This window comes from Gadus macrocephalus, chromosome 4, assembly GCF_031168955.1.
Source record: "Gadus macrocephalus chromosome 4, ASM3116895v1".
Lineage (NCBI taxonomy): Eukaryota > Metazoa > Chordata > Actinopteri > Gadiformes > Gadidae > Gadus > Gadus macrocephalus.
Window position 1 is genome coordinate 34,651,650 of NC_082385.1, and position 12,500 is coordinate 34,664,149.

A 12,500-nucleotide genomic window follows, 5' to 3' on the forward strand; every position below is an offset into this window, starting at 1 on the left:
CCTGTCTGTCTGCCTGCCTGTCGGTCTACCTGTGTCTACCCTTATGACTGCCTGTCTGTCTGCCTGCCTGTCTGTCTGCCTGCCTGTCGGCCTACCTGTGTCTACCCTTATGTCTGCCTGTCTGTCTGCCTGCCTGTGTGACTACCTGTGTCTACCCTTATGACTGCCTGTCTGTCTGACTGCCTGTGTCTACCCTTATGACTGTCTGTCTGCCTGCCTGTCTGTCTGTCTCCCAGATGAGCCTCTCCAGAGCGCCGTGGTGCAGTCAGAGGGACGTGAGCGCTCGGTCCTCGGAGACAAAACGGCCGCCTTCTTCTCAGTGTCAAGTTTTGGTAGCGGAGAGGAAGGTATGACCTCCTTACTGAGCTCCTCGGTAGCCACATGCTAACCCTATGTACCTATATATATTTATACATGTATCCGGGTCCGTTAGCCCCATGCTAACCGTATGTACCTATATATATATAAATATATGTATCAGGGTCCGTTAGCCGCATGCTAACCGTGTGTACCTATATATATATATATATATATATATATATATATACATATATATATATATATATAAATATATGTATCAGGGTCCGTTAGCCGCATGCTAACCGTGTGTTCCTATATATATTTTTATATATATTTCTATATGTATCAGGGTCCGTTAGCCGCATGCTAACCGTATGTTCCCATATATATTTTTATATATATTTATGTATGTATCAGGGTCCGTTGGCCACATGCTAACCGTGTGTACCTATATATATTTATATATTTATAACAGGGTTTATTAACCTCATGATTACTCTATGTATGTATATTTTATGAAAATAGGGTCATGTAATGATCTTGTATCTTGCATGTAAATGTTGTGTAGTGAATGTTTGTGTAAATTTTGTGCAGTGAATGTTTGTGTAAATTTTGTGCAGTGAATGTTTGTGTAAATGTTTTTGTGATGATATTTTTCAGTGTGCGGAGAACGACCGCTCTTTGAGAAGGTAAAGAAACACTGACAAGTATTATAATATTTGATTGTATTATTATATAACTATATATATACTATTTGATATACATTTCATTATATTTATGACATTTATGTGAATATTTTATGATATTATTATCTTACATGATGATACAATCTTTAATATTATTATTGTATAAATTGTTACAGTAATAATATTATAATATTAATAATGATCTATATATATATATATATCTGTCCCCATCAGGTCCAGAAGGAGGATGCCAAGGAGAGCGAGCTGCTCGAGTCGTACCAGGGGAGTCGGATCGTCGGGGGTGACGATGCTGAGGAGGCATCGTCTCCATGGTAACCAGACCCACTCTACCAGTGTTTGTGTGGATGGGCTGTGTGCAGGAAGCATGACCATATTTGGTACCAACAGTATATATAAATGATATACTACATAGTGTATGCAGCATATATTTATTTAAATGAAATAATGTATACAGTACTTATGTTTGTCCAGGCAGGTATATAATTATATGTAAAAATATCTATCTATATATATGTATCTGTATATATGTATGTATATCATCTCCGTGTCTCTCTCTCTCTCTCTCTCTCTCTCTCTCTCTCTCTCTCTCTCTCTCTCTCTCTCTATATATATATATATATATATATATACATAATTTTATGTATATGTATGCTGTTCATAATTCTATATATTTATATCTATGTATATCTATACCCAGGCAGGTGATGCTGTCTATAGTTCTATGTATATATGTCTATGTCTATACCCAGGCAGGTGATGCTGTCTATAGTTCTATGTATATATGTCTATGTCTATACCCAGGCAGGTGATGCTGTCTATAGTTCTATGTATATATGTCTATGTCTATACCAGGCAGGTGATGCTGTCTATAGTTCTATGTATATATGTCTATGTCTATACCAGGCAGGTGATGCTGTCTATAGTTCTATGTATATATGTCTATGTCTACGCCCAGGCAGGTGATGCTGTCTATAGTTCTATGTGTATATGTCTATGTCTACACCCAGGCAGGTGATGCTGTCTATAGTTCTATCTATATATGTCTATGTCTATACCCAGGCAGGTGATGCTGTCTATAGTTCTATGTGTATATGTCTATGTCTATACCAGGCATTTGATGCTGTCTATAGTTCTATGTATATATGTCTACGTCTACACCCAGGCAGGTGATGCTTTCTATAGTTCTATGTATATATGTCTACGTCTACACCCAGGCAGGTGATGCTGTCCATAGTTCTATGTATATATGTCTACGTCTACACCCAGGCAGGTGATGCTGTCTATAGTTCTATGTATATATGTCTACGTCTACACCCAGGCAGGTGATGCTGTCTATAGTTCTATGTATATATTTCTGTATCTACACCCAGGCAGGTGATGCTGTCCATAGTTCTATGTATATATGTCTACGTCTACACCCAGGCAGGTGATGCTGTCTATAGTTCTATGTATATATGTCTATGCCCAGGCAGGTGATGCTGTCTATAGTTCTATGTATACATGTCTACACCCAGGCAGGTGATGCTGTCTATAGTTCTATGTATATATGTCTACACCCAGGCAGGTGATGCTGTCTATAGTTCTATGTATATATGTCTATGTCTACACCAGGCAGGTGATGCTGTCTATAGTTCTATGTATATATGTCTACGTCTACACCAGGCAGGTGATGCTGTCCATAGTTCTATGTATATATGTCTACGTCTACACCAGGCAGGTGATGCTGTCCATAGTTCTATGTATGTATGTCTACGTCTACACCAGGCAGGTGATGCTGTCTACAGTTCTATGTATGTATGTCTACGTCTACACCAGGCAGGTGATGCTGTCTACAGTTCTATGTATGTATGTCTACGTCTACACCCAGGCAGGTGATGCTGTCTATAGTTCTATGTATATATGTCTACGTCTACACCCAGGCAGGTGATGCTGTCTATAGTTCTATGTATATATGTCTACGTCTACACCAGGCAGGTGATGCTGTCTACAGTTCTATGTATGTATGTCTACGTCTACACCAGGCAGGTGATGCTGTCCACAGTTCTATGTATATATGTCTACGTCTACACCAGGCAGGTGATGCTGTCTACAGTTCTATGTATGTATGTCTATGTCTACACCAGGCAGGTGATGCTGTCTATAGTTCTATGTATATATTTCTATATCTACACCCAGGCAGGTGATGCTGTCCATAGTTCTATGTATATATGTCTACGTCTACACCAGGCAGGTGATGCTGTCTATAGTTCTATGTATATATGTCTATGTCTATACCAGGCAGGTGATGCTGTCTATAGTTCTATGTATATATGTCTACGTCTACACCCAGGCAGGTGATGCTTTCTATAGTTCTATGTATATATGTCTACGTCTACACCCAGGCAGGTGATGCTGTCCATAGTTCTATGTATATATGTCTACGTCTACACCCAGGCAGGTGATGCTGTCTATAGTTCTATGTATATATGTCTACGTCTACACCCAGGCAGGTGATGCTGTCTATAGTTCTATGTATATATTTCTATATCTACACCCAGGCAGGTGATGCTGTCCATAGTTCTATGTATATATGTCTACGTCTACACCCAGGCAGGTGATGCTGTCTATAGTTCTATGTATATATGTCTATGCCCAGGCAGGTGATGCTGTCTATAGTTCTATGTATATATGTCTACGTCTACACCCAGGCAGGTGATGCTGTCTATAGTTCTATGTATATATGTCTACGTCTAGGCAGGTGATGCTGTCTATAGTTCTATGTATATATGTCTATGTCTATGCCCAGGCAGGTGATGCTGTCTATAGTTCTATGTATATATGTCTATGTCTATGCCCAGGCAGGTGATGCTGTCTATAGTTCTATGTATATATGTCTACGTCTACACCAGGCAGGTGATGCTCTACAGTTCTATGCATGTATGTCTACGTCTACACCAGGCAGGTGATGCTGTCTATAGTTCTATGTATATATGTCTACGTCTAGGCAGGTGATGCTGTCTATAGTTCTATGTATATATGTCTACGTCTATACCCAGGCAGGTGATGCTGTCTACAGTTCTATGTATGTATGTCTACGTCTACACCAGGCAGGTGATGCTGTCTATAGTTCTATGTATATATGTCTACGTCTACACCAGGCAGGTGATGCTGTCTATAGTTCTATGTATGTATGTCTACGTCTACACCAGGCAGGTGATGCTCTACAGTTCTATGTATGTATGTCTACGTCTAGGCAGGTGATGCTCTACAAGCGCCAGCCCCAGGAGCTGCTGTGTGGGGCCAGTCTGATCAGTGACCAGTGGGTCCTGACCGCGGCCCACTGCATCCTCTACCCTCCCTGGAACAAGAACTTCAGCCCCGGGCAGATCCTGGTCCGCCTGGGAAAACACAACCGGGCTAGGTGAGTCCGGGTTAGTTAACGAGAGTTAGGTTAGTCTGGGTTAGTCAACTGGAGGCTAGGTTAGTCCGGGTTAGTTAACTAGAGGACAGGTTAGTTAACAAGAGGCTAGGTTAGTCTGGGTTAGTTAAATAGGGTTAGGTTAGTCTGGGTTAGTTAACTAGAGTTAGGTTAGTCATGGTTAGTTAACAAGAGGCTAGGTTAGTCAGGGTTAGTTAATTAGGGTGAGGTTAATCTGGCTAATTTTACTAGAGGTTAGGTTAGTCTGGGTCACTTAACTAGAGGCTAGGTTAGTCCGGGTTAGTTAACTAGAGTTAGGTTATTCATGGTTAGTTAACTAGAGGCTAGGTTAGTCTGGGTTAGTTACCTAGAGGCTAGGTTAGTCTGGGTTAGTTGAATAGAGTGACTTTAGTCTGGTTTAGTAACCTAGAGGCTAGGTTAATCTGGGTTACTTAAACAGGGTTAGGTTAGTCTAGGTTAGTTAACTAGAGGCTTGGTTAGTCAACTAGAGGCTAGGTTAATCTGGGTTAGTTAACTAGAGGCTAGGGCAGTCCAGGTTGGTTAACTAGAGGCTAGGCTAGTCTTGGTTGGTTAAGTAGAGGCTAGGTTAGTCTGGGTTAGTTGAATAGAGTAAGTTTAGTCTGTGTTAGGTAACTAGAGGCTAGGTTAGTCTGGGTTAGTTAACTAGAGGCTAGGTTAATCTGGGTTAGTTATCGAGTTGCTAGGTTAGTCGGAAGGTCAATAACCATGACCCTTCTTAACTAGGTATGAACAAGGTCAGGAGAAGATTGTTCCTATCGATGAAATCATCGTCCACCCGAAGTACAACTGGAAGGAGAACCTGAACCGTGACATCGCCCTTCTGCACCTCAAGAGGGCGGTGCAGTTTGACGACCGCATCCACCCCGTGTGTCTGCCGTCCAAGCAGGTCGCACAGAAGTATGGCCCCATACGCATCACGGCTACGACACACGGCTGGAACACGTGTTAGAACACGCCTGTGACACATGTTAGAACACGCCTGTATCACACGGTTAGAACACGCCTGTAACACACGGTTAGAACACGCCTGTAACACACGGTTAGAGCACGACTGTAACACATGACTAGAACATGCTTCACATTATGAAACACAGCTCGAAGATACCTGGGCATGCTGAAGGGATAAATCTCCTGTGATCTCTACAATCTGAATGGGATTATGTTTGAAATTTAGAGGGATTACAATCTGATTTGGATATTCTTGGTCCTCTAGAATGATGTGAGAAGGGGTTTAAACTACTGGAATTGTATATCTGAGTGGGATTACGGTGCTCTACAGGCTGATTAACTGGTTTGAAGTTATGTGGATGATAATCTGAGTGGGATTACGGTGCTCAACAGGCTGATGTTCGAGGGCTATAAAGGCCGTGTGACGGGATGGGGTAATCTCAAGGAAACGTGGAACCCTTCCTCCAAGAACCTCCCGGCCGTGCTGCAGCAGATCCACCTGCCCATCGTGGACCAGGACACCTGCCGCGCCTCCACCAGCGTCCGCATCACAGACAACATGTTCTGCGCTGGTAAACCACCGGGCAACTCCAGACACAACTCTGCTGCTACTGTGCTATACTCAACCCCTCAACTGCCTTAGACACACTGTGTGTGTACGTCATCTGTGTGTTAATGCTTTAGACACACTGTGTGTGTACGTCATCTGTGTGTTACTGCTTTAGACACACTGTGTGTGTACGTCATCTGTGTGTTACTGCTTTAGACACTGTGTGTGTTTGTAATCTGTACTTTAGGGTTCAAACCCGGGGAGACTCAGCACGGAGATGCCTGCGAGGGAGACAGTGGAGGGCCCTTTGTGATGAAGGTGAGATCTCGTCGCTGATTGGCTCTGTTTTAGACCAATCGTTTGGCCTGACAGGTCCCAGTCTCTGTCCGGGTCAAATTAGAAACCGTTTGTTGATATGAAGGTCTCTGTACTCTACTATCTTAATCTAATGTTACTCTGTACTCTACTATCTTAATCTAATGTAATCTGTCCTCTATCTTAATCTAATGTTAACATTAATCCCATTTAATTTCGCAGAACCCAGACGACCAGCGCTGGTACCAGATCGGCATCGTGTCGTGGGGAGAGGGCTGTGACCGCGACGGCAAGTTTGGCTTCTACACGCACCTGTTCCGCATGCGGCGCTGGATGAAGAAGGTGATCGACAAGGCTGGAGCCGACGACGAATAGAAACACACTGAGTTCAAATCAATAAAGGTCTTTCCAACACAGTGGTTATCGTGTCTACAGCAGGTGAATCACTGCATCGTTAAGCTGGTTTGGCATCATCCTCGGCTGGGAGAGGAAATAACAAGGAAACAACTAGGAAGGTCTCCCATGACATCATAGTAAACTACTGTTATGATGTCATAGCAGTAGAGTACCGTCAACTCAACCTGGGATCACTCAGAGGATTAAAAATGGATTATCAGGAGAGAGAGAGAGAGAGAGAGAGAGAGAGAGAGAGAGAGAGAGAGAGAGAGAGAGAGAGAGAGAGAGAGAGAGAGAGAGAGAGAGAGAGAGAGAGAGAGAGAGAGAGAGAGAGAGAGAGAGAGAGAGAGAGAGAGAGAGAGAGAGAGAGAGGGAGGGAGAGAGAGAGAGAGAGAGAGGGAGAGAGAGAGGGGGGGAGAGAGAGAGAGAGAGAGAGAGGGGGGGAGAGAGAGAGAGATGGGGGGGAGAGAGAGAGGGAGATAGAGAGAGAGTGAGAGAGAGAGAGAGAGAGAGAGAGAGAGAGAGAGAGAGGCGGGGGGCAGAGAGAGAGAGGGAGAGAGAGAGGGGGGGGGAGAGAGAGAGAGAGAGGGGGGGGGGGAGAGAGAGAGAGAGAGTGAAGAACACACACAGACACACATTCGGTCTGAGGCGTCTTGAGCAGTTATAACATCTCCCTGCTGGTCGAGCGACCGCCCTAATCCCGCTAATCCTCCTCATCCTCCTTCTGCTCAGAGCCTCCGGAAGCTAACCTGTAGATTAACTGCTGCTGCTACCGCTCCCACCACCTCACGACCGCACCTACCACACACACTCACACACTCACAGGCGCTGCACAATGGAGGAGGAGCAGGAGGTGGAGGAGGTGGAGGAGCAGGAGGTGGAGGTGTTCTCAGAAACAGAGACTGGTTGTGAGGAGCTACGACTCGGTGAGAGAGAGACACAAAGTGAGGAAGAGGAGGAGAGAGAAGAGGAGGAGGACAAGGACGCAGAGATCTTCAGTGCCTGGATGAGCCGGTACCGGGCGGGGGAGGGCGAGAAGGGGAGGGCGGAGGAGCACGAAGGGGAGGAGCACCGGGCCGGGACCCCCCTGTGGACCTCCGGGGGGTCGCTCGCAGGAGGTCCTCTCTGCCCTGTACGGTGAGTGATCCTCAGCCTGTAGCCCATATGTACCCCCACAACGTACCCTGTACCCCTGTACCCCCACAACGTACCCTGTACCCCTGTACCCCCGCAACGTACACTGTACCCCTATACCCCCACAACCTACACTTTACCCCTGTACCCCCACAACGTACCCTGTACCCCGGTACCCCCACAACGTACCCTGTACCCCTGTACCCCCACAACGTACACTGTACCCCCACAACGTACCCTGTACCCCTGTACCCCCACAACGTACACTGTACCCCTGTACCCCCACAACATACACTGTACCCCTGTACCCCCACAACGTACACTGTACCCCTGTACCCCCACAACATACACTGTACCCCCTTTACCCCCACAACGTACACTTTACCCCTTTACCCCCACAACGTACACTTTACCCCTATATCCCCAAAACGTACACTGTACCCCTGTACCCCCACAACATACATTATACACATAATACCCCATGTATATCCCTTACAAGACGTGACACATAATACCCCATACATACCCCTTACAAGACGTGACACATAATACCTCTTATGTACCCCTTACAACACACTATACACATAATACCACATACAACACAAACTATACACATAATAACCCTCATAACACATATAATACAGATTATACACATTTTACACATCATACATATAAGGTCACCCTCTCTGACCTCCATGACCTCTCTCCGACCCTTGACCTCCAGGTCACCCTCTCTGACCTCTGGACCCCTCTCTGACCCTTGACCTCCAGGTCACCCTCTCTGACCTCTGGACCCCTCTCTGACCCTTGACCTCCAGGTCACCCTCTCTGACCTCTGGACCCCTCTCTGACCCTTGACCTCCGGGCGACCCTCTTTGACCTCCAGGTCAGCCTCTCACATCCTGACCCCTCTCTGACCCCTGACCTCCAGGTCACCCTCTCTGCCATGCAGTTCTACCGCCTCCACTCGGCCGCTGAGCCTCCGGTCTCGGCCAAGGTCCTCCTCCAGCGCACCTCCTCCCGCGGGCTGCTCCTCTCCTCCCCCGGCCCCCCGCTCGCCTCCGCCCCCGTCACCTCCCCCCCCAACGCCCAGCGCCGCGCCTCCTTCATCCCCCCCGAGGACGCGCCCGGACACCTGCCCGCCCACAGGACGCACTTCCGCCGCCGCAGCATAATGTCCATGGTACGACCAGCTGACTAGCTCAACATAATGTCCATGGTACGACCAGCTGACTAGCTCAACATAATGTCCATGGTACGACCAGCTGACTAGCTCAACATAATGTCCATGGTACGACCAGCTGACTAGCTCAACATAATGTCCATGGTACGACCAGCTGACTAGCTCAACATAAAGTCCATGGTACGACCAGCTGACTAGCTCAACATAATGTCCATGGTACGACCAGCTGACTAGCTCAACATAATGTCCATGGTACGACCAGCTGACTAGCTCAACATAATGTCCATGGTACGACCAGCTGACTAGCTCAACATAATGTCCATGGTACGACCAGCTGACTAGCTCAACATAATGTCCATGGTACGACCAGCTGACTAGCTCAACATAATGTCCATGGTACGACCAGCTGACTAGCTCAACATAATGTCCATGGTACGACCAGCTGACTAGCTCAACATAATGTCCATGGTACGACCAGCTGACTAGCTCAACATAATGTCCATGGTACGACCAGCTGACTAGCTCAACATAATGTCCATGGTACGACCAGCTGACTAGCTCAACATAATGTCCATGGTACGACCAGCTGACTAGCTCAACATAATGTCCATGGTACGACCAGCTGACTAGCTCAACATAATGTCCATGGTACGACCAGCTGACTAGCTCAACATAATGTCCATGGTACGACCAGCTGACTAGCTCAACATAATGTCCATGGTACGACCAGCTGACTAGCTCAACATAATGTCCATGGTACGACCAGCTGACTAGCTCAACATAATGTCCATGGTACGACCAGCTGACTAGCTCAACATAATGTCCATGGTACGACCAGCTGACTAGCTCAACATAATGTCCATGGTACGACCAGCTGACTAGCTCATCATAATGTCCATGGTACGACCAGCTGACTAGCTCAACATAATGTCCATGGTACGACCAGCTGACTAGCTCAACATAATGTCCATGGTACGACCAGCTGACTAGCTCAACATAATGTCCATGGTACGACCAGCTGACTAGCTCAACATAATGTCCATGGTACGACCAGCTGACTAGCTCAACATAATGTCCATGGTACGACCAGCTGACTAGCTCAACATAATGTCCATGGTACGACCAGCTGACTAGCTCAACATAATGTCCATGGTACGACCAGCTGACTAGCTCAACATAATGTCCATGGTACGACCAGCTGACTAGCTCAACATAATGTCCATGGTACGACCAGCTGACTAGCTCAACATAATGTCCATGGTACGACCAGCTGACTAGCTCAACATAATGTCCATGGTACGACCAGCTGACTAGCTCAACATAATGTCCATGGTACGACCAGCTGACTAGCTCAACATAATGTCCATGGTACGACCAGCTGACTAGCTCAACATAATGTCCATGGTACGACCAGCTGACTAGCTCAACATAATGTCCATGGTACGACCAGCTGACTAGCTCAACATAATGTCCATGGTACGACCAGCTGACTAGCTCAACATAATGTCCATGGTACGACCAGCTGACTAGCTCAACATAATGTCCATGGTACGACCAGCTGACTAGCTCAACATAATGTCCATGGTACGACCAGCTGACTAGCTCAACATAATGTCCATGGTACGACCAGCTGACTAGCTCAACATAATGTCCATGGTACGACCAGCTGACTAGCTCAACATAATGTCCATGGTACGACCAGCTGACTAGCTCAACATAATGTCCATGGTACGACCAGCTGACTAGCTCAACATAATGTCCATGGTACGACCAGCTGACTAGCTCAACATAATGTCCATGGTACGACCAGCTGACTGAGCCACCATCTGACCACCTGGATATTATAAAATCTGATGGTACCTGGAGTATTATAACTAGCTGGTTAACTTGATATACTAGTTGTGTGTGTGTGTGTGTGTGTGTGTGTGTGTGTGTGTGTGTGTGTGTGTGTGTGTGTGTGTGTGTGTGTGTGTGTGTGTGTGTGTGTGTGTGTGTGTGTGTGTGTGTGTGTGTGTGTGTGTGTGTGTGTGTGTGTGTGTGTGTGTGTGTGTGTGTGTGTGTGCGTGCGTGCGTGCGTGTGTGTGTGTGTGTCTTCAGGGCGATGCGGACTCCTTGTGTCTGATTTGTCACAAGGAGTTCAGTCAGGGAGACGATGGAATACAAGAACTACCATGTTCACACACCTTCCACAAGCAGGTAAAACACACACACATGCGCGCACACACACACACACACACACACACAAACACACACACACACACACACCAAAACACACGCACACACCAAAACACACACATACAAACACACACACACGCACACATACACACACACAAACACACACACACACACCAAAAAACACACACAAACACACACAAACACGCACAAACACACCAAAACACACACCAACGCACACACTTCAGTGCAGAGACCAACTGATCTTGATTGCCATTCATTGCAATTTTGGGTGAGTTTCTTTGAAACGAAAAAGGGAAACACCAACAAACAACAAGAAACGACAAGATGCAACCAAAAACAACAACAAACAACCACAAATAACACGATACCCTTCCCCTCTCTCCAGTGTACTAACCCCTCTCTCCAGTGTACTAACCCCTCTCTCCAGTGTACTAACCCCTCTCCTCTCTCCAGTGTACTAACCCCTCTCTCCAGTGTACTAACCCCTCTCCTCTCTCCAGTGTACTAACCCCTCTCTCCAGTGTACTAACCCCTCTCTCCAGTGTCCTAACCCCTCTCCTCTCTCCAGTGTACTAACCCCTCCCCTCTCTCCAGTGTCCTAACCCCTCTCCTCTCTCCAGTGTACTAACCCCTCTCTCCAGTGTACTAACCCCTCTCTCCAGTGTACTAACCCCTCTCCTCTCTCCAGTGTACTAACCCCTCTCCTCTCTCCAGTGTACTAACCCCTCTCCTCTCTCCAGTGTACTCACCCCTCTCTCCAGTGTACTAACCCCTCTCTCCAGTGTACTAACCCCTCTCCTCTCTCCAGTGTACTAACCCCTCTCTCCAGTGTACTAACCCCTCTCCTCTCTCCAGTGTACTAACCCCTCTCCTCTCTCCAGTGTACTAACCCCTCTCCTCTCTCCAGTGTACTAACCCCTCTCCTCTCTCCAGTGTACTAACCCCTCTCCTCTCTCCAGTGTACTAACCCCTCTCTCCAGTGTACTAACCCCTCCCCTCTCTCCAGTGTACTAACCCCTCTCCTCTCTCCAGTGTACTAACCCCTCCCCTCTCTCCAGTGTACTAACCCCTCTCCTCTCTCCAGTGTACTAACCCCTCTCCTCTCTCCAGTGTACTAACCCCTCTCTCCAGTGTACTAACCCCTCTCTCCAGTGTACTAACCCCTCTCCTCTCTCCAGTGTACTAACCCCTCTCCTCTCTCCAGTGTACTAACCCCTCTCCGCTCTCCAGTGTACTAACCCCTCTCTCCAGTGTACTAACCCCTCTCTCCAGTGTACTAACCCCTCTCTCCAGTGTACTAACCCCTCCCCTCTCTCCAGTGTACTAACCCCT

The 12,500-nt window shown here is 46.9% G+C and overlaps 2 protein-coding genes across 2 annotated transcripts in view; both read left to right on the top strand.

Annotated features, from left to right (window-relative positions):
* The window catches only part of f2 (coagulation factor II (thrombin)), a 17,063-nt gene extending 10,385 nt beyond the window's left edge, over positions 1-6,678 (top strand). The window contains exons 9-16 of the mRNA XM_060050952.1: positions 237-347; positions 961-989; positions 1,221-1,318; positions 4,240-4,407; positions 5,170-5,343; positions 5,788-5,966; positions 6,192-6,262; positions 6,482-6,678. Coding sequence (XP_059906935.1) covers positions 237-347; positions 961-989; positions 1,221-1,318; positions 4,240-4,407; positions 5,170-5,343; positions 5,788-5,966; positions 6,192-6,262; positions 6,482-6,634 — 983 coding nt within the window. The 3' untranslated portion in view covers positions 6,635-6,678. The remainder of the gene's footprint in view (positions 1-236; positions 348-960; positions 990-1,220; positions 1,319-4,239; positions 4,408-5,169; positions 5,344-5,787; positions 5,967-6,191; positions 6,263-6,481) is intronic.
* A 551-nt stretch (positions 6,679-7,229) lies between these two features.
* si:ch211-207l14.1 (uncharacterized) overlaps positions 7,230-12,500 on the top strand; it is a 7,007-nt gene continuing 1,736 nt past the window's right edge. Inside the window, exons 1-3 of the mRNA XM_060049386.1 lie at positions 7,230-7,792; positions 8,721-8,972; positions 11,070-11,168. Of these exons, the coding sequence (XP_059905369.1) occupies positions 8,736-8,972; positions 11,070-11,168 (336 nt within the window). The 5' untranslated portion in view covers positions 7,230-7,792; positions 8,721-8,735. The remainder of the gene's footprint in view (positions 7,793-8,720; positions 8,973-11,069; positions 11,169-12,500) is intronic.